Source organism: Vespula vulgaris, chromosome 14 (genome assembly GCF_905475345.1).
Source record: "Vespula vulgaris chromosome 14, iyVesVulg1.1, whole genome shotgun sequence".
NCBI classification, from domain to species: domain Eukaryota; kingdom Metazoa; phylum Arthropoda; class Insecta; order Hymenoptera; family Vespidae; genus Vespula; species Vespula vulgaris.
Genome location: NC_066599.1, coordinates 2,474,065 through 2,496,931, shown reverse-complemented (window position 1 = coordinate 2,496,931; position 22,867 = coordinate 2,474,065). Strand labels below are relative to the sequence as shown.

At 31.2% G+C, this 22,867-nt stretch overlaps 1 protein-coding gene across 2 annotated transcripts; it reads left to right on the top strand.

Moving 5' to 3' along the window:
• Window positions 1-545: 545 nt before the first annotated feature.
• On the top strand, window positions 546-15,106 carry LOC127068916 (tyrosine kinase receptor Cad96Ca). Of its 2 annotated transcripts, none has more exons than XM_051005325.1 (9): window positions 546-1,040; window positions 1,363-1,686; window positions 10,516-10,766; window positions 11,445-11,557; window positions 12,213-12,633; window positions 13,193-13,369; window positions 13,500-13,850; window positions 13,977-14,282; window positions 14,422-15,106. In XM_051005325.1, the coding sequence occupies exons 2-9, from the start codon at window positions 1,632-1,634 to the stop codon at window positions 14,656-14,658; spliced, it is 1,911 nt and encodes a 636-aa protein (XP_050861282.1). In that variant the 5' UTR covers window positions 546-1,040; window positions 1,363-1,631; the 3' UTR covers window positions 14,659-15,106. The 2 variants fall into 2 exon arrangements, with proteins under 2 accessions (XP_050861282.1, XP_050861281.1); XM_051005324.1 differs by having other exon boundaries at window positions 546-1,049.
• Window positions 15,107-22,867: the final 7,761 nt, after the last annotated feature.

Genomic DNA, 22,867 nt, shown 5'->3' with positions numbered 1-22,867 from the left:
TTCCGACATTAAAAAGACAAAAAAAAAGAAAATAAATAAATAAAGGAAAAAGCGCACGCATCATTTTTATTAATACGATTAACACAATTAATTTTTTATTGATCTAAACAACCTTATCAACATTTTTACGTTTTCTAGGAAGTAGTAAAGTGTCGTTTCTTCTCTTAAAGAAAGAAAAAAAATATGTATAAAAAAAATATGTATAAAGAACAAACAAACTGTATAAAAATAATTCACGCCAATATGAATAGATAATCAAATTAATTTATGATCTCTAATCTCTGCATTTATATGAACAATGCTACTAGAAACATTTTTGCGTTTCTCAAACAAATCGTCAATTTTTTTCACAGAAAAAAAGAAGGAAAGAAAAAAACGAAAAAAGAATAAAAAAAAAAAAAACTATAAGGAAACTGGATGAAAGATCGACGCCACTGTGAAAAGACCAGAAGAGAGAGACTCTTTCTACGCTTTCCATCGTCCTCTCCTTTCTCGAAGCATGATCATAATAATGGCGGCGCTGGCAGTCACCTTGGCCGGCCACGAGCAAGAAGGCGCTCACAGTCGGCTTCTCGATCGCGAGCCGTCTTGTTAGAGGTTTACGTGGCCGTGATAAATCTAATCAAACAAAACCAAAAAAAGATCGTTTTGGGCATATCGGATATACGTATATAAATTCATACACATATATATATAGAATCGATTTGGTGATTTATAAAAAATGTGATCAAAGGCGTCTAACGAGAGCACGAAGAAACGAAGAGTTTATAGCTAAGTGAACCTCAATCGATATCTGTTCATCGTCATCATCGTTGATCAACCAACAGAATATCGGTAGAGTGAAAAAGAGGGAGAGAGAAAGAGAGAGAGAGAGAGAGAGAAATAAATAGAAGAAAGAGATGACTTTTAAAGTGATTCAATGTTTGACAGCGATGATCCAACGTGATCGATCGAAATCAAAGAAGACTCTCGACGATCCGAGAAATCGACGATTTTTCATCGATTTTTTATATTTCGAAGATTTTTGAAAAAAGAAAAAAGTGAGAAAGGTAGATAGATAGATAGATAGAGAGAGAGAGAGAGAGAGAGAGAGAGAGAAAGAAGGGAAGAGAGAGCGTGTATGTGTATGTGTTTGTGTTTGTGTGTGTATATACAGTTCGTATTCGTATTCGAGCTCTAAGAGAAAGTTGACGACTGTTTTACTTACCGGTTGAGTGATATTTTTTCTTTTCTTTTCTTTTTTATTTTTTTCTTTTTCTTTTCTTTTAATATCGGAGATCTCTCTCTCTCTATTTTTTTTTCCTCCTGGACTTTTTTTTCTTTCTTCTTTCCTCAACTCCTTCCTTCCTTTCTTCTACGAAGAATTTCTATTGGAATAAAACTATTGGCGAGAGATGGATGAAGGTGGGAGAGAAATATTTGATTTCGAATTCATTTTGATAAGTGAAGTGAAGTGAAGTGAAGAAGTGTATATTTTACTCGATGAGTCGTCATCGAAAGAAGCGATATTAAAAGGATCTCGTTTTTGTTAACGTGACCAACCAATTGGGATTTAATAACCGAACGATACGATACGATACGATACGAAGTGTGACATTGACGTTTGAATCGTTGTAATCCAATGTAGCGAGATGTTCAAAAGGTGGAACGTCTTCATTGTGGCTGTTGGCCTGATGATAGGTGTCGGTGAGTAATATTGATATATTTTCTTTTTAAAAATTTCTTAAAGGAAAATTGAAATCCATTAGAAAATGAATGATCTGTCATTGTATCAATTCTAATAATGTAAAACACAAAATTAATATATAATATATAATATATAATATGTATATATATTGTTTCGACGATTATATTTAATTACAATTTTCCTAAGAAAATAATAATTATGTAAGAGAATTATCTGAAGCGAGAAAAAATAGTAACACTGACGTAACTATTCCCCGTCAAGGCTATTAATTCGACGGAAGAAATAAAAATGAAAAGAAATGATTTCCAAGTAAGAATTACTTATCTTGCTAATCTCTTATCTTGCTATATGAAATTTTTATTTAGAAAATATTATTATGCATTCTCGTTCATATATTGTACATTAACGTATTGATATAAAATATCTTTTCTCTTTTCTTTTTTCTTTTTTTTTTTAACTACATTTTTTCCCTCAAATATTTAATTACTGATTATTATAATACACTTTTATCGAAACTCTTTTTCTTTTCCTTCAACATTATAAACGATGTTTACGATGATGAAATAGATATCATAAATATGAAATGTATTCCTTATTTATTATTAAAATTTCTTTTTTTATTCAAAGTTTTTATTAAAAATATTTAAAGATGATACTTATATATGTACCCACACACACACGCGGACACATACATATGTGCATATATGATGATGAGGATGAAATATTCTAAATAAAAATGATACCTAAGATATATTGTGGCACAAAAGTCGAATAAACAAATGTTGTACCTGTATAGTTGCGACACGATTACGAGAATAGTTGTCTGAGCATTGGCTGAGAATGCAAAAGAAGGTGAGTGTCTTCGTTAAGGCCCATCGTATAAAATATTCTTCGAAGGAAGAATATGCATGCCTCGAATGCTCCTTGGTACGTTTCGTCGCATAGGATTCCTCCGAGTCTTTCTCTTTTTTCGCGGAATTTCCAGGTCGAGAAAGAGAGAAAGAGAGAGAGAGAGAGAGAGAGAAAGAGAGAAAAAGAGAGAAAGAAACACGTCAATCCTTTCCACGTATGTAGCCAGCCACGTCTAAGAAAAATGTACCGTTAAATAAATCGCGAGCTTGCACATTACATTACATACATACATATATATGTGTTGTACTCATCGATCGTTTTCTAATTCTTTTAGATATTATTATTCGTTGAAAAGAGAAAGAGAGAAAGAAATTCAAGGTTTTCATATTCAACTATACAATTTATGTATATATATTATATATATGTATATTAAATATATATAATAGAAAATAAGGTAGGTTAAAAAAAATAGGTTAAAAGAAAAATGGAAATCTAAATTCAAAGCACTAATTTGTCAAAATAATGAGTTTTATTTTCAATTTTTTATTCTTTTTTATATTAAAAAATGTTATCTATAAATTGTATATTCTGTAGTAACTATCTAAATAATCCTTATTCTTATCTTTTAATATACACTATTTATATATATATATATATATATATATATATATATATTATATATTTCTTAGGTATAATTTAAAATAATTTAATACAAAATTGTTTAGAGATGTAATGTACAATAAGAAAATAGATTTAAAAAGTTTCTTTTTCTTTTTTTATGATTAATAGTTAGATCGGTCAGTATTAACTATCGAACAATTTTTATCTAAACTCTGATAATAGAATAGAAAGGTGATGGAAAAAGACGATTGGTTGAAACGAAGGGATAGTGGATTGGTTCTGTTTAAAATTCGAACAACGTGTCGTTCAGACTTCCGTCTAAGGAGCCACCACTGAGTTGCGTCAGACATACTTGTGCTAAATTACGTCATTGCAAACCTTTACACCTCTTTGAACTCTCTTCTCGAGTTTATTCCCTTTTTTAACGTTCGTTGAACCGATATTAGACATTACACAAAATAATTTCAAAAAAAATACATTACCCTTCTTTATCTTTATTATTTTAAACATAAAATTTATTACTCTATCGAAATCCTTGATTAATTTTCTTTCTTAATCGATTTATTCGTTTATTTATTTGTTTTTACACTTCTTATAATTACATATAAATGATTTGTATTCGTTAAATAAAACTGATGTCAATCGTAGTCATACCGTTCACAGATCTTAATGAAGTTTTAAAATGAGAAATAAAATAAAATCAAGTATCTAATATTTTCAAACGAATCAATGTATATATATGTAGAAAAAGAGAAAGAAAGAGAAGATTAAAGAAGAAAAATGAAAACAAAAATTATGTTTATTATATAGAATTATTAAAAACTATATTTCAAAGGTTTTGAAAGAGAAAAATAATAATAATAATAATAATAATAATTGTTCGTTATATATATTTTTCCTTCGAGTAATTTGCGAAAGGCAAAAAAAAATGAAAAGAAAGAAAAAGAAAAAAGAAGAAAAATCCAAGAAGAAGAAAAGAAAAAGAAAGGGTTTATCCTTCGAGGTCGCAATTAAGTGGCATCAGAAGTAACGAGATCGGAAACTGGCCAGACGAATTAACGTTGAAACCAGCCGCATAACCGGGTCGCCAGACATCGAGCAAGAACCCATACCTTACCTTCGAGCGATATCAAGGATCAAGAACGTACTCTGAGAATTTACGACCTATATGACTTTTATAATAATTATGCTTTCTTTTTCTTTTTTCACTTTGTACGGTGCACAGACTGCATAAAGAAATATGTATCAAAATGAATTTTATTTTTGTATATATATATATATATATATATATATATATATATATATATTCTTTTTTTGTTAATACGTATATCTATCAATAATATAAAAATAATAAATTTGTAAACTCCGAGTAAAAAATTACAAAATAAAAAGAAGAAAGAAAAATCATTTTCAAAGGAAATTTTTATTCACTTTTCGTATCATATATGTATGTATGTATTGACCTTATCGATAATTTATATATATTTATATATAGATCTTAAAAGAAGTAAAAAATTTTTCGAGTCCAACGCATGAAAGTGAAGCGTCACGGTAAGGAATATTTAAGGTCCGACGGTGACCTCACCAAAGTGAAAGTTCTTTCCTTCGTTTCTCTCTGTAGCCATACACAACGAGAGAGCAAAGCTAAAGTTAAAAGAAAAAGAAACATAACTCGACCCCTTTCCTCGAGAATCGTCAAATTCGACGAACTAACTCGAATATTTCAGGAATAATCATTTCAACAATTTTTCTTTATATATTTTTTTATATTTTATTTCTTCTTTGCTTTTTTAGTTTTACATCTCACAAATACTATGGACATTGGACAAAGTGTTGTATGTCAATCAGAATTATATTAATTTCTCAAGAAAAAACACTTCTATTAATTATATTTAAAGTGCTATATAAGATCAAATGTTAGATTTTGAATATGAAAATTGATATTATATTAATATATATCTCGTTCAATTGGATTTACAAAATATATTGTACATACACATATATTGCTCTATAAGCAATGGACACCATTCTAAAATATATTAATACATTTCTTTCAGTTTTAAAAAATAAAATTTCATTTATAACCATTTGTCCACCCACATAATATATACATATACACATACATATACAAATATCTAATAATCTAATCTAATAATTATTGTATATATACATACACAATAACATTGATAGTATAAAAAATGTTCAATATATATAAACATTGTTCCTTTCTCTCTCGAAGTATTTCCCCTCTTTCTTTCTTTTTTTTCTCTCTCTAAATATATCCATCTATCTATTTAACTATCTTTCTCTATCTTCGATTGGAGAGTCGAAGAGAAAAGAGAGCTCGATTCGCAAAGGAAAGGCCTTCTCGAATCGAAATCTCCATGGCACCGACGGAAATCGAGTAGTTCACTTTCAAATCCTGTTACGTCTTGCGTTAGCTTACGAAGCCAATGCAGAACCATTCTCTTCGACGAGAGTCCTTCGACGAAAACCGCACCTGCCTTTGGAATGAGCGAGCCTGAACGAATACACATACGAATACAATCCTCTCTCTCTCTCCCTCTCTCCCTCTCCTTCTCCATCTCCCTCTCCCTCTCCGTCTCCCTCTCTCTTTTTCTTTTTTCCATCTTTTTTTCTATCTTTTTTTTCAAGTAAGAAAATGTACGTTTTTAATCGACCTTTCCTGAGATCGAGCCCTAAATCGATTTTACGGTTATCCGATACGCTCGTGTACTTTCGAGACACGTTGTTGAAAGCGAATCGAATATTGATCCATCCATTGTTATTGTTTTTTACTTTTTTCCAATGTTTTTTCTTTTCTTTTTCAAACAACATAGTACGTGTCCTTTTTTCTTGTACTTTTCCTTTTTCTTTTCTTTGTCTTTTTTTTTTCTTTTTCCTTTTTTTTTAATTCATTTCTTTTTCACATTTTTTTAACACCATTTGTTTAGTACAATTTAATTTAATTCGAGAGATCCCATTTTTTCTTTCTTTTTTTTTTATCTACAACGCTTGACGACGACTTCTTGTTCTTGATCTTTTATTATCTTAATTTATCTGTATTATTTTATTACTTTAAAATAAGGAGAAGAAAAAGGAAGGTTGTCGAATTAAATCGATACAATCAATTTGATACTTTTCCTGCGAAAAGAAAAATCTTGTTATATTATGTTATCATGTTGGAGAACGTTCGTGTATTATATTTTCATAAATGATCTCATATGTTTCGTTGTCGTTTGATAAAAAGTGAACAGAGCACGTGCCGTATTCGATTACTCCTTAGTTGTATGTTATATGTTATTTGGTCCTCCATTAACGTGGCCTTGCAAAAGATTTTGTCATTTTCGATTTAACGAAGCTCTCGCTTCGTGAAAACCGGTTGTACACGGGTATCCGAAGTATAAATCAAAGTAGCCGAGAGCGGATGGACTGACTTTCTAGCTATTAGTGGCAGCTGCTGCCTACCTCCTGGCTAGATCTTTTCAAAGAGCTCATACATACTCCTTTTAGACACTGCCTTCAAAGATAATTTTGCGTAATTGAATAATTAACAATTTTAACGAAGAAGAAACGAATAGGAGATATGTAATACAAGAAAAACAATTAAAAAAATCAAATACGATTCGTCAAAAAAAAAAAAGATTATAGTAGTAGTAATAATAATCTCTTTTTGCAAAAGTATCATTTTTATTCGCAAAAAAATCAGACGGTTAAAAAAGATTAAAAAAAATTCAAAACAGAAAAAAGAAACTGGCGAATAAAATAGTAAAGGTTCTATCGAATGTATTTTCCATCGAAAAAATTATACAGATAACCGAGCTGTCAGAAGAGAAAAGAAGAAATCAAAGACTTGTTAAGAAGTAATGACGTTATAAATTATTTTATTGCAAAAAAAAGAGTTGATAAATCGAAATCGACATTTAAAAATCGATCGGTTCGATAGCAACGATTGATTTTTATATTTATAAATTTAATAACAAATAAAATAAACATATATATATGTGTAATGTTTAATAAAAATAAAGTATTTGCTATTCCAAATAAGGTTTTGAAATTTGTTTCGGATAAAAAAAGAAAAAAAGAAAGAAAGAAAGAAAGAAAGAAAAAAGCAAAGAACAAAAGTTCACAAAGCGAATGCTAAAAATACGAATATATATAAGTATCATACGTGAAACACAGCCGTACCAACACAAATATAAGTATAAGCTCTTCGAGTGTCAGTTCAGCAGCGTTCGGTCGCACTTTCATCGTCCCACTTTCTCCATGCTGTTCCAAACGCATTGGTGTTAACCGACGCACGAACATAACGTATGCTTTTACATGTCTTCTTCTTTATCTTATTTCTCCATTTTCAAAAGAGAACGAACGAACGTTCATACTTACGTACAAACTTACATACGTACGAACGTACGAACGAACGAACGGTCGACCTTGCTAACGTTTGTTTTTTTTTTTTTTCTAATGTATCTTTCTCTATGATAATAAAAAGAAATAATAATAGTAATAAATAAATAATTCGTGCTTTATCCAATATAAAAAAAAATTTTTTTTTTTAAAGTCTGTATCCGTATATTTACGCGAGAATTTCGAAATTGAAGAGAAAATAGTCAACGTCGAAAGCACGAACCGTCATTATACGTTTCCTATTGCGGTTTTAAAGAACATTACAATGCGTAGCAGTATCGTCTTCGTCTTTTTCGTCTTTTTCGTCTTTTACGTCTTCGTCTTCGTCTTTTTCAACGTCGTCATTGGCTTACCGGCTTCTTTATTTCGAGCACTCTCTCGCGAATGCGGTGCATAATAGCGGTAGCGAAGTCACTGCACCGTGAGAATACAGTTACACGCTATTCTCATGAATAATAGTCGTGATTACTGTTTTAAATAAGGCGCATGGCTGACTAGATGAATACAAGTAAGAATGAGATGGAGAGAATGTTGTTTAGATAATGGAACGAGCAAACTGTCGCGGCTCTAGTATATTTCATTTTGTTTTTAAATTATAAGAGTAATAAGAACCGCAACGTTCGTTTAAAGCGTTTAGAAAATTTTACTTAATTATATTTCTTATAAGGAAGAAATTATATGCCATAAGAAATTTTATCTAATTGTTATTAGTCAACTAGCAAAAATTATTTTAATGATTAAACGAATTACTCTATGTATTTAAATAGAAAATACATGATAATTATATTCATTATATTTAATATGTAATGTCAATGTATATATATGTGTGTGTTGTGTATAACAATTAAATAAATAATTATTACAAATACGTGAAAATAATTATCGTGTATTTTCTATGACATACACACATATGTGTGTCTCTGTGTGTCTATATATATCGAATTATCTTATTTTATTTCTGAATTTTTCTTACGTGAATGTTCGTAATAGTAGGATTAATGATACTTAGACGCGTTTAAGAAGAAACAACTCGATTATCGCATAATTTATTCTCATCGAATCGGATGAAAATCGCAATACTCGAGACACGGAAGTGTACTTACATTATATACGAAGAAACGACTTTCTCCTTTTCGCACGAAAACTCATCGGTATGCCTAACATTGAACGTTGCTTCTCCTCGTTGCGCCTTTTGAACACAATAAGCTCCATCATAATCGGTCATAAAGGCTTTATTGAAAGATGACAAGACAAGTATGATGATGAAATTCACCTACGTTATTAGAATATTTAATTAGAATCGTCTCTTCTATACGGGTGTATATATATATATATATATATATATATGCATACATAAATACATATAAATGATACATAAAAACATTATGTAAAATTACATAAACTCCGTTACAGACACTTTCCGTTTCTTATATAAAATCGTAAAATATTCAACGTTAATCTAATCGTTCAATTTGTTTTTCTTTTTTCTTTTTCTCTTTTTCCTTTTTTTTTTTATCTTAATCACACGACAACAGATACAAAACTTTCTAAATTAAAATCTAATTATCTAATTTCTGATTCCAATCAAATACAAAAACAATCGAAAACGATGGGATTGTAAAAACTTTCTATTGTATATCAATCTAATCGGTCGATCTCTTCTTTTCTTTTCTTTTCTTTTTTTTTTTTTTTTTAATCTTATAATCAAATGAAATGTAGAAAAGCGTTGGAAAACTTTCTCTAAATGAAACTAATCGTCTAGTTTCTTCTTCTAATAAAAAGAAAATAAATAAATAAATAACGATATAAATCAAACGATCAACAATTGTAAGAAACTTTATATTATATATCAATCTAATTATTAGCCGAACTGTCTTTTCTTATTTTTTAATTTAAACTACAATTAATTATTAAAAGATTAATAATTAAAATTAAAAAATCGTTTAATTAGAATCCAATAGTTTACTCTCATCTATCACTATCATTTCTTCTATTCTTGAACTCATGAACTGTAACGATTGTAAATAACAACCATAATCGATTTCTGTGAATCATCGTGATTGAATAATCGAAATGGATGAGTAGAAGGAATTGAAAAGAAAAAAAGGAAAAGAATATTCTATAAGGTCACACTCTAGTTGACCATACGTACTCGAAAAGCAGAGAAAGAATGCATATCAAGGCCGATCTCTCGCCATGCATCCACCCGCTTCTGCTCTCTCTCATTATACTTAGCTAAATTACTCGTAGCTAATTAGTGTTCGAGAGATAGAGAAAAAAAAGAAAAAGAAAAAAAACGATAGAAAAAAAATACTTCGCACCGATGCAAATCATTTTTGAAATTATCGAAATAAAAAGGGATATAAGATTTATTATAGTTATTTTATAGGATGATTCGTACAAAATCAATACTTTTTATTATTATGTATTTATTTTGAGTGATGGCAGAAGGAATGGTGGGAGTTAATAACAATGTATTACGTCTCTTAGATATAGTAGATCGTTTTTATATTAAAAATGTCTTCCTACTTCTTGAATGAACAGATTTTTTGTAGTGTACAAAAACATAATAATATTAAAAATAATAATATTAATAATAATGTTAATAATTACAATTAATTAATATATATATATATATATATATATATATATATATATTAATTGCATTGTATGCAATATATATAGATAATAGAATAGTATTATTATTAATAATAGTATAATTATTAATAGTAATATAATTCCCTTGTAGACGTCATTTTTAAGTAATTAATTTCGTATTTTTTCTATCTCTTTTTTTTTTTTTTTTTTTTTAATACATTTCGTAACACATTTTTTTATTACTATACGATTGTTTAAATACAATGAATCTATTAATATACGATTTTTTTCCTCCCATCTATCCTCTTAAAAAAATGCATTTCTGATACAATCGTGATTACTTTTAACAGGATGTCAATTCAGCGACAACACGCCACCAGTGATGTGGTTGGAAAGAAATTGGGTCCTTCCTGATTCTGAGCCTGTAGGTAGTATAGTAACGAGAGTACGAGCCGAAGACAATGAACAGGACGAATTGACCTATGGTCTCGAACCACTTGGACATAGTTACAATGGGGACGATAGTCCTCAACCACCATTGCCATTCTATATCGACAATAGTACCGGCACAGTTTTTCTTAACGAAACTCTCAAAGGAAGAGTAAGTATGAACATTTCGTTCTAATTTATTAAAAAAAAAAAACAGAGAGAGAGAGAGAGAGATAAAAAAATTATTTCTGCAAAAAAATAATTCAAAACAAAAGATATAAATAAAGATAACGTCGATCAATGAAAATCTTACATGACATTCGAAATGATAATTGTTAAACAAAAAGATAAAAGTAACCAATTAAAAAAGATAACTTGGATTAACTGTTAACAGCCTCTGTAGTATGTAGTTAGCCTGTTAAGGTCAAGATCGTCTCTCTCTCTCTCTCTCTCTCTCTCTCTCTCTCTCTCTCTCTCTCTCTCTCTCTCTCTCTCTCTCTTTCTCTCTCTTTTTCTCTCTTTCTCTCGTCTCAGAACGAGCGAGAATAGATTCTAGTAGAATCAGTCGATAATACAAGTCATGTCCTATCAAAAGGAATAAATACACACAAACACACATATATTCACAAACTGTGTACAGACACACACACACACATGCACACATATATCTAAATGTATCGTAAGGGAACGTCGACATAGATAACTCGAACGTTTGTTTTGCAAGCGTTAAAAACGTAACACGAGCCACGTATGGTCCTGATGTCGACAGAAAAAAAGAGATAGATAGAGAATGAGAAAGAGAGAGAGAGAGAGAGACTACGAGATTGAACTTCTTGCTTCTTCTTTCCAGGGAGGACAGAACCTGTTCCTTTACGTGACCGTTTCCGACGGTCAACTCACGGCAAAGGCCGAGGTTTACGTTAACATCAAAAGTACATCGGCACCTAGCGGTGGGCACACCTGGTAAACACAATTTGTTCTTTTTATCTTTTAAAATTACGATATTCAAGTAACAATGAAAAAAAGAGTGAAATGAGAAAAAAAAGAATAAGAAAATAAAATAGAATAAAATATAATAAAATAAAAAAAGAAGAAACGATTGCCATGATTTATATCGTCATATCGTGAAATATGTATTATCATATTTGTATCATCCAATTTATATCATCATCCCGTGAAATATCGTTATAACTGTAATCAATATATAAAGTATTCTAGTTCGAATTATATTCTAAGCAAGTCCATCGAGATTTCTATCGTACTTTTATCTCATTCTTTTTTCTTATTTCTCCAAACGATCAGAGTCTACATTGAAGACGGTCGATCAACGGCAACGTACGACTGTTCATGTGTACTTTCTCGATAAATCTTCACAAAGAAAACACACGCACACACATACACACACGCACATGTTACATTATTCATTATTTCTCGTCATGAATACCAGAAAGTGACCCTTTAAATTCCATCACGTGTTTCAACATACTTACATACCATCCTATGCAACATAGATATATCTGATTTATATCATTTTCATTTTATTTATTTTCTTTAGTTTTTATTTTCCTTTTTTTTTTGGTATATTTTATTTCCCTTTCTTTTGCTTTTTGTGAACCAGGACGCCGTTTCCAAATCAACATGGATCTGGTGGACGAATTAGGCCGCCATTGTTACCATTACATAATTTACCGAATTATCAGAGACCCTCGATCCCTCATCAACCAGTAATAAATCAACCATCTTCCTCAACGGTGGATTCGAAAACAACAAAGTTGCAACCTTCGGAAGGTGGTAAAACAGCTCGTGAAGAGAACCGAGAGAAATTACCCAAGTACTCTCAGGATTTAATCGATAGTAATGAGATCGAAGCAGCTACGTTAAGTTCCAAGGTCGCGCCAGAGGAAGCATTGCCTTCCCACGAGATCACGATGACTTTGATACCGATCACCGCGGTTTGTGCTCTTGTTCTTGGCCTTGGAATGGGCGCCTGGTCTCTCAGGAGCAAGATATGTGGTAGCAAAAAGTCGAAGGAAGATACGGTAAATTGATACTTCGTGTAATTTCATATCGATTAAGTATATGACTTGTTCTCTTTTTTCTTTTCTTTTCTTTTCTTTTCTTTTCTTTTCTTTTCTTTTCTATTCTATTTATATATATTTTTTTTGTTTATTGCTGAAAGAAAGTTAATGATGTAACAATATCGATTTTTTCTATAAATTATACTACTTGACGTATTGAAAAATCATTGAGCTGTTTTTTGAATCATTGATGATTGTATAATTTACAGGTTTATTAAAAAATTGCGATTCCTATTACTTACTTACTTACTTACTATACATATACATTCCGCTATATTAATACAGCTTTATTAAATAAAAATATATGATTTCTTTTTTATACTGGCAAAGTTTAATAATGTGATAATATCGACATATACTTCACTATACCGTTATTTATCAGTCCATAAACGTACTGAAAAATCATTGAAACATTTCATTCGTAGATTGCAATTTTTCTGATGCACCGTTAAATACATTGCCAGTGATATATTATTAAAGAATAATTAGCTACCATTTTTTTTTTCTTTTGCTTTTACAGAAAGAACAAGCTTCGGTAAGCGTATCGAATATATCCGACGATCCGTCTCTCGTTTTAAAACGTTGGAGAGGCCCGAAGGCTCATAATAATAGATACGAGGCGTGGGAAAAGGAAAATCAAAGTGGTATTCTAAACAAGCAAGACGACAAGTGGGAGTTTCCCAGGCATAGATTGAAGGTAGATAATTTCTAATAAATCCAATTCTAATCTCACGTTTTAACATTGTTAACAAAAAAAAAAAATTAATTAGAATCACCAAGGACACAGTTAAAGTTTAAAACATAATCGATTTGTATTTTTATTACAGGTCTTCAATATCCTCGGAGAGGGTTGTTTCGGTCAAGTTTGGAAATGTGAAGCATTGGACATAGATGGTAAATCTGGTGCCACGATCGTGGCTGTTAAAACGTTGAAAGAAAATGCGACCGAAAGGGAAAGACTTGATTTGGCACAAGAATTAAGAGTTATGAAGAGTTTGGAACCACATCCTAACGTCGTTAGATTACTCGGTTGTTGTACGGAACGTGAACCCATGTTCGTTATTCTGGAATATGTAAGTGGTGGAAAACTTCAAAGTTTTCTCAGAGCATCCAGAGAAGAAAGAAATCATGGTAGACCTGGTTTAACTTCGAGAGATCTTACTGGATTCGTTTATCAAGTAAATACCATTCGTTTATAATTATTAAATAATTTAATTATTTATTTATTAGTAATTAATTCATTATTATTATTATTGTCGTTGATTATCGATATTCGATAATCTCTATTACGTTATTATTTTTAGATCGCTAAAGGAATGGAACATTTGGCATCGAAAGGTATCATCCATAGAGATCTAGCGGCTCGTAACGTTTTAATTGATGAGAATCGTGCCTGCAAAGTCGCAGATTTTGGTTTCGCCAGAGACATGGCCGCCAATGAGATTTACGAGAGAAAATCAGAAGGTAGATTACCGATAAGATGGATGGCTCCTGAAAGTTTGTACGATAATATATTTTCGGTGAAGTCGGATATTTGGAGTTTCGGCGTTCTCATTTGGGAAATCGTAACGTTAGGATCTACACCTTATCCTGGATTAGCAGCAGCCGAGGTTATTATATTTCTTTTCCTATTTCTTTTCCTTACTCGATTACTATTACTATGCTATTTCAATTAGATCCTTTCTCTTTCGTTTGTTGTGTAATTTTTTTTTATTTATTATTTCTTTTTCTTCTTTCTATTTTCTTTAGGTAATGAGGAGAATCAAAGAGGGTTACAGATTGGATAGACCCGAACATTGCAAACGTGAATTGTATAATATTATGTATTATTGTTGGGACAAGGATCCAGCATGTAGGCCATCCTTCACCGAGCTTGTTAGTTTAACAGAAGGACTATTGCTCGACGAAACTGATTACATAGAATTAGATAGGTTTCCCGATCACTCTTATTACAACGTGCTTAATCTTAGCGGTGAAAAACTCTGAGAATAATCAACTCACTATTTTCTCCAGTTTCTCAACTTATCTTCTTTTTTTTTCTTTCTCTTTATTTATAATAACTCGTACGAATGTAAATATCATTCATTTATATCGCGTTAAAAAATTTATCGATTTTCGATCAGTTTACTAAATATTCTTTGCAATTCAATCATCAGCCGATGTAACAATGTGATTGTGTTGATATTATTTTTAATTTTCTAATAATCTATTTATTCTAATATTATCGCGTTGTCTATCTATTTTTGAGCTAGTCAAACGCGTCTGATCGATTCTATTTGTTAAATGAAGAAAAAGAAAAAAATATTAACTACTTGAAGAATTTTCTACGTACGATCATTTTTTATAATATTAAGTTGTGTATATATGTATTAAATTGTTTCTTATAACTTATTGTACAATTATCTTTTATTAAAATAGTTAATAATTACTGTTACATTGTTTTTCTTTTCTTTTTTCTTTTTTTTTTTATACCTATATTCGTGTGTATATATGTATTAGATTTTGTTCGAAAATTAAAAGTATGGGAATTTTTTTATAAATTTTTATACTATTTGAAACATTTAATTAAAGAATATTAATAGATAAATATTTATATAATGTTTCTTTTTTTATAAGATTTTTAAATATTGATTATCATAAGAGAGAGATATTCTTCAAGTTAAGTAATGAAACACTAGAGTGAGCTAGTGTCGATATCCCATGTATTCGAGATTATAAAATCTCTTATTACGTTTGTTATCAACCTAGTTGTTCATTCAAAGTAGAAAAGTGACCGACACCCATAAGATCAACCATTGGATCGTTCGATAAAATAGAATTCTACTGCTACCGACTATTTTCCATCTACCACTCAACGTGTCTCATGCTAAAAAATTATATGAAACGATGATATAAAGATAATCATATTATCTTGAAATTACAATTCGGATTCCATAAGAATGAAATAAACTAAAAATGCCAATAATAAAAAAAGAAATATACGAAAATTTATTTATTACCATGAGAGCACATTTTGGTCGATAATTTATAGTTCGATATCGGTAAATATTATCTATTGCAGTATATACATTCCTAGTTCACTGTTCTGCCGTTAAATGGCACATAATGCATAATTATCGATAAAAAGCACGTGGCATTTAATCGTGAACATACACATAAACATACACATGTGTATACCGAGCATACGTATATATTGCAAATATTTGATTATTAAAAGATATTATTGAAATTTAATAAATTCCATTAAAATACAACATTACATATTTTAACCAAAAGCTCGTAGCAATAATTCTAGGAATAACAAATAAAAGGATATATATTACAAATAAATAAAAATAAAAAAAAAAAATAAAAAAAAATAAAAAGAACTCATAGATCTATATATTTTTTAATTCTTTTCTAAATAAAACAAGGAAAAGAAAAATAGTATTTTCGATCGATGTGTATCAAGAAATTTATAAAAAAAAGAAATACTAAAGAAAAAAAGAGAGAGAGAAAGAGAGAGAGAGAACGGGTTCGGATGAATCAGAGTAAAAAGGAAGCAAAAGAAGAAGATCTCAGAGAAACTCGGGATCTATTTCAAAGCACGAATATAAATTTCAGAACGTGCTCGTTCGCTCGTAGCCAATAAGAAGTCCTCCCTCTCATCATTCTTCCCCGCTGTCATCGTGTATACGCGCCTCGAAGCTATATCGTCTTCATCATCGTCATCGTCATCATGCTCGTTGCTTTCCCAGGACTTAACGTGTTCCTTGTTGTGAACAACAAAGCGATCTAGTGATCACGATTTTGCATTCTCTTTTCTCTCTTTCTCTCTCTTCATTCTACATTCTACGTACATAGAATATATACATAGTAGAGTATATACGTGCAATACATACATATATATATACATATATAAATGTGTGTGTATGTGTACACACGTGGATTATATTCTTTAGTCGGACTCGCACGTGTGAGTTTGTTGAGAGAAACGCACGCTCGACACGCGGGACGTGAAGAGCTACCGTGCATTAATCGTTTATGGAGCGTGCAAACGTCTCCTCCTCCTCCTCCTGTTCCTCCTCCTCCTCCTCCTCCTCCTTCTCCTCTTATTCCTCTTTTTTTCCCCACTTAAAGTCTCCTATATTCTCCCCGTGCACCAACTTTGAATCGAATCGAAGTCAATCGTCGAGTACCCCTCTTGTCCAAGGCGTCGATGATTCATCTGTCACCGGACGTCCATCGAATATTTAGTGACTATTATCGAAAAACTAGATTGTTCCAATATATCCATTATTTTAATATATATATATATATATATATATATATATATATATATATATATATATTGAAATTATAAATAGTTGATATTTATTAATAAATTACTATTATTACTATTATTATAATTATTATTATTATTGTTGTTGTAGTTGATATATACATATATACATACTATAGCAATATATAGTATAGTAATATATATATACTTTAATAATATATATAGTTAATACATTATATATCTTATACATCAATATATTATATTAAATTATTAAATATATATATATATATATATATATATATATATATATATACACATACAAATTTAATATAATACGAAATATCTATTTTTGACTATCACGAATCCGTAACAAGCATCGAATGACTTTATCGTTGGCATACGCGTGGGATTTAATAATTCGAGTGGCACTTCGAGTCCCTCGTAAACTGCCCTCAAAGCTGCCCGTAAATCCGATATCGTTCGTGACGATAAATTTTATCCCTACTTCCGGCGTAAAATCTCGTGCGACGTACGTCTTGAACGCTAGCTCAATCGGGACGAAAAGAAGTAGAGAGAGTAGGAAAAAGAGGAAGTGAATGAGTCGGAGGAGATTCGACATTCGAGGTGCGAGATTCGAGATTCGAGATTTAAGATTTGAGATTCTAGATTCATGATTCGAAAAAGAGAAAGAGTTATATTCAATGCACGCAGTTATTGCACTTCGAAGAGAAAAATTTTGTCTCTGGAATATAATGGAATCATCGTCAATGTGATTCACGTAGTACATACCAATAAAACGATTCAATGATTTATAGACTGTCCACGAAGGTAGTAATTTGTCAATGATTCTGACTAGTAATAAAACGATTCAATGATTTACGTGACTACGATGTAATTCGTCAACGTGAGAGTTTTAATTATCAGCCAGCTTGTTACGTCGACACGATGTGAATCAATTGACGACACACATTAACTTCGTAGATATAGATTGTAAATCATCCAAACGTTTTCTTTTTCTTTTTTTTGTTTTTTCTCATTTTCTTCCATTTTCTTTCTTTTTCTTTTTGTACAAATCTCGTGATTCAACGACGACAATATTCCGTTAAACGCGATTGTAAATGATTAGATCATTCTTTTTTTTTTTTTTTTGATAATTAAACTTAGGCATCATTGATGTGGTTATTATTGATATAATTATTTTCAATATTGATCAATTTGTATGGTAAATACGATTGTTAATACGATGGAAATATTTATTTATACAATTAAAGAAACTTCGATCGTGTTAATGAATAAATAATATTGATGATTTAAATAACGTTGATAAATTTCTTCTTGCAAACTTGCAATTTCTTGAGCGATTAATTATATGGCATGTATAACGTAATAATTACAAATAATTATGAAATAAATGATTTTATCACGCATATTTATTTGTCTATATGCGAGTAAGCATGTATGTACATGTTTACATATCTATATATATATATATATATATATATGTACATGTTTACGTGACTGGCATGGTATATTTTAAACTCTTCAACTCGCGTACTGAACTCTAACCGCGATGCCGTAGCATAACGATATGCATAAAGTTTCAAGACGATTGTACTTGAGAGTTTTGGAAAACGCATAGATGTTTCGTTAAAACAAGATGCGTGATACGTGCTCGTAATACAAAATGTTTAAAAAAGAATCTACGGAAAATTTACAAGCTGCTAATTAGAGCCGAGACTTGAATAATAACTCCATATATCGGTTAACGAGATTTATCAAATATTTTTATCTTACATAATTAAAAAATATATAAAATACATTAACTTCGAATTCTTATACTTTCCATTAAACTTAAAATATTATCATTATTATCAATATTATTATTATTTTCAATAATATCATATAACATATAGAGCACGTTCGGTTTACATTTATATACACGATTATTTCCTCAAAATAATTAATTATCGAAAGTATATGAATATGTACACAGTGCACAGTGCATACGTACAAAGTTAAAATTGAAATATTGCTATTAAAATTAAATTGATAATAATCAAAAAAAAAAAAGAGAAAAGAAAAAATAAAAAGAAAAAAGAAAGAAAGAAAAGAAACCAATCGAAATAATACAAATAATCGAATAATCTAAAAAGGTAAACGAGCGGACGAGAAAACGACATATCGACGAATAAAGAAGAGACGGAAAAAAAAACAAAAAGCGAATAAACGAACGAACAAACAAACAAACAAAAAAAGACAGAAAAAACAGGAAAAACTTTCGTTCAGTCGATCGTTGTCGCGATCGTTCGTGATCCAATGAGAAACATTTTTACGAGCTCTTCCTGACCTCGGGGCGCGACCCACAGCCCCGCATTGTTCAGACGTGCGGCCTTTAAGAGCAAGGTACACCATTTGCGAGCAATCGAATTAATTGGAACGGATACGCTCACGTTTCTACGGTGATAGAGAAGGGGAAGGGTAGAGGAAGAGAAGGGAGGACGAAGAGGGTGCCGTCTCGTTCTATCGATCGAATTCGACACGATCCTGACCCGATATCGCGTCTCGTTTCTCGCGTATCACCGCTTATCCGATTAAGCGAATAGTTAAGTATGACTAATGTAAGGGGAATCAACCATATCATCCTAATGCAATGCGCATTACATTAGCAAGTTTCTTTTTAAATTCATCGAATATTTCGATTTTATTAAAGATTCAATAAATATTATTATTAATTTGTCTAACGTTATCTGTAATGTCATTTATATATTTATATATATATTTTTATAAAAGAATAAAAAAGCTTTTATTGAATAAATAGATTAAAAAAGAAAAAAAAAGGAAAAGAAAATGATCATTCGAAAATTTAACTAACACTTTCGTTCGGAAGGGAGGAAACCTTTTGGTTCTTTTAGAAGTCGTGAAAAAAAAAAAGAAAGAAAAAAGGTCATTTTGAAAAAAATTTACGTTCGTTCGTTGAGTAGAAAATTCTCTTGGATCTTTCAAGTCTCATAAAAAGAGAAAAATAAAAAGAAGAAAAAGAAAACAGAGATCTTGCAAAACCTTTCAAATGTCGAACGAAACATACTTTATACAGTTTATTCGTCATTTCTAATCGAAACTAACGATCATTCGCGAAAATTTATTCCTAGCAATCAACGCTAGGTAGCAGACAATTCTCCAAGGAGTAATTTGTCCACGACGATGATGTTATCGTCGTTCTCATAGTCAGTTTGAACAGTGACTGTTGTTCGAACAGCTGTAATACGTTCTATCGCGTTAAAGTGCATTGGAAGAGGGTTACAAATCGAGATTACATTGATCGTTTATATCAAACCAATTCCAAACGTTATAATCCAAATACGCGTATTAATCGATATCGAATGTCTGAAGAAAAAATATATTTCTATCTCTCTCCCTTTTTTCTATGAACTTTTCTAATACACGTATAAAAAGAATTATAAAGAGAATATACGAAATACGTTTCAAGATGTAATATTTTTCTCTCGTTAAGGGATTAGAAAGGGAAAAGAAGAGACATAAAAAAAAAAGACGTATGAAAGGAGACGGATCGATAGGGACAGTTAGAAAGAAACAGTATATACGAGATAGGGATGGAAAAGAGAAAGACGTGTAGTACCTACAGACAGTTAAAAAGAAAGAAGAAATGCAGACAGATAAAAAGGGATAGGCGTATAGACAAATAGAGAAAGATCGATAGACGGAGAAACAGAGATAGAAAGAGAGAGAGAGAAATAGAGAAATAGAGAAATAGAGAAATAGAGAAATAGAGGAGAGAGGATCGATCGTTCATGGGACAGGTTTAGTTCTACCATCTAACTCACGAAACAGTGGGAGGAACGAGGGGGAAGTGGTGTAAAGGGGTGACAGGGTTGGTTTGGACGATCGATCGAGTTGTAAGACGAGCTTAAGCTGGCTCAAGTGCGAGAGTAAATGCCGCTTGAAACGCTTTGTCCGCAATTAGCTTACCCGAAAGCTCACTAAATCAATCGGTCCGCGTGGTCACGCACAATTCCGACAACGTCACGAGCCCTTTTTTCTTTCTTTCTTTCTTTCTTTCTTTCTGGCACTTTTTCTATTTTTTTCGTCATTGTTTCTTCTCTCATCTCTCTCTCCCTCTCTTTTATTTTTGTATTTTTTTTTTTTTACTTTCTTTTCCTTTACTTTTTTTTCTTTTTTTTTTTTTTTTACTTTTATAAGGAAGGAACTTCTGACCGCGTTGATGATGCTAAAATTATACGGCGACCCCCGTCGTGTGTGGGCGCCGTAAAATGCATAAACCAGCCAACCCCTTCCTACTCTCTTTCTTTCTCTCTCTTTCTCTCCATTGCTCGTTAAAATCCGCGCAGCATCGCCTCTCTTATTTCCGCTAAGCGTTATTCTCATCGTCTACCGCGTTAAAGATCTCGTTCCGGATGCCGTACGAATTTTCCTTTAAGCTGGTTACTCGTTTATTATTTCCTTTTTGTTTTCCTGTATTGTTTTGTTTTTCTTTCTTTTTTCTGTTTCTTCTTTCTCTCTTTTTCTTCTTATTACACTCTTGTCGAAATAATTGTGATAATTCTTTATTCGTTGATAGATATGTAGATCTTAAAAATATTGTTTTGAAAGAAATTTGTAAAAGAGAGAACAACGCCGATAATTTACGAACGTATAATCCGATAATTACGAAGTATGAAGAAGAATGTTATTTGCTAATTCTTTTTTTTTTCTCTTTTTTGTTCTTTATTTGATTTTCATTTTCCTTTCCTCTTTTTTTTTCCAAGCACCGCGTAACATACAGCCGATTAGCCCGACAGTACTTGCGTCGAAATTACAATAGTATCTAATAGCGTCGCAAGTAATATCGACCCAGGTCTCACCACGTGGAGGTTGCTGCGTACGGAGACCCACAAATTATAATTACATGTTAATTAATCTCGTTTAATGAATCTATTCAAATTCGGTCCAAATTTAACTACAGTCATCAATTTATTCGATCAATGTATTTACCAATTTAAATCCCTTTTATATATATATATATATATATATATATATATTATATAGATAAGTATATATTTTTTCGGATAGATTTAGAAATACATGTTATTACTGTCAATGTAATGACAAAACTATCGGTAAAATATTTTTATTACATCCATACGTCGACTTAGTTAGGTTCACGTGGTCCCCATCGATCTCTCGTATTTCGGTCGGTCATCGTAAAAGTTAATGCGCTGCTACAGAAACCAGAAGCGAGACGAGCTTCTGCTAGGGCTGCTCTCTTGCTCAAAAGCAAGTGGTGGGAGAGAGAGAAGGAGGTGGAAGAAAGGAGAATAGAGAAAGACAGATAGATGAGCAGACAGACAGATAAAAAGAGATAGAATGTGTGTTAACGAGGGCGTTTACTGGAACAATTCGGTCTTCTCGCTTCCGGTCATGGAAGTTTCAAGAGACGTTCCACTGGCAAAACACGCATGTTCCGTGGTGATGACAGCTAAACGATCATCTGAATATTCGAGACTCTCGCACATTTGCTGTGACCTCTTCCCCTATACTATACCATCTATCTATTTATCTATCTGTCTATCTATCTCTTTTTTTCTCGTTCTCGAAGACAAGTTGCAAAAAAAAGAAAGAAAAAGAAAAGAGAAAGAAAGAGAGAGAAGTAGGAAAAAGCTTTGCTAAAGGATTTGCAAAAAGGGAGAGTCTGTCAGAGTGTTCAACTCGTTTGTCTGTCAACATTTTGGTATAATGAATGCAGTAAGCGTAAGTATGTGTATATCTCATCTCTCTCTGTGTGTGTATGAAACATTTGGAAGAAATAATCAAAAAAAAAAAAAAAAAAGAATTTGACGCCTCGATTTATGCATTGACGATGAATCATCATTTCCAAGCAGAAGAAAGTGTCGTCTTTCTTTTTTCTTTTCTTTTTTT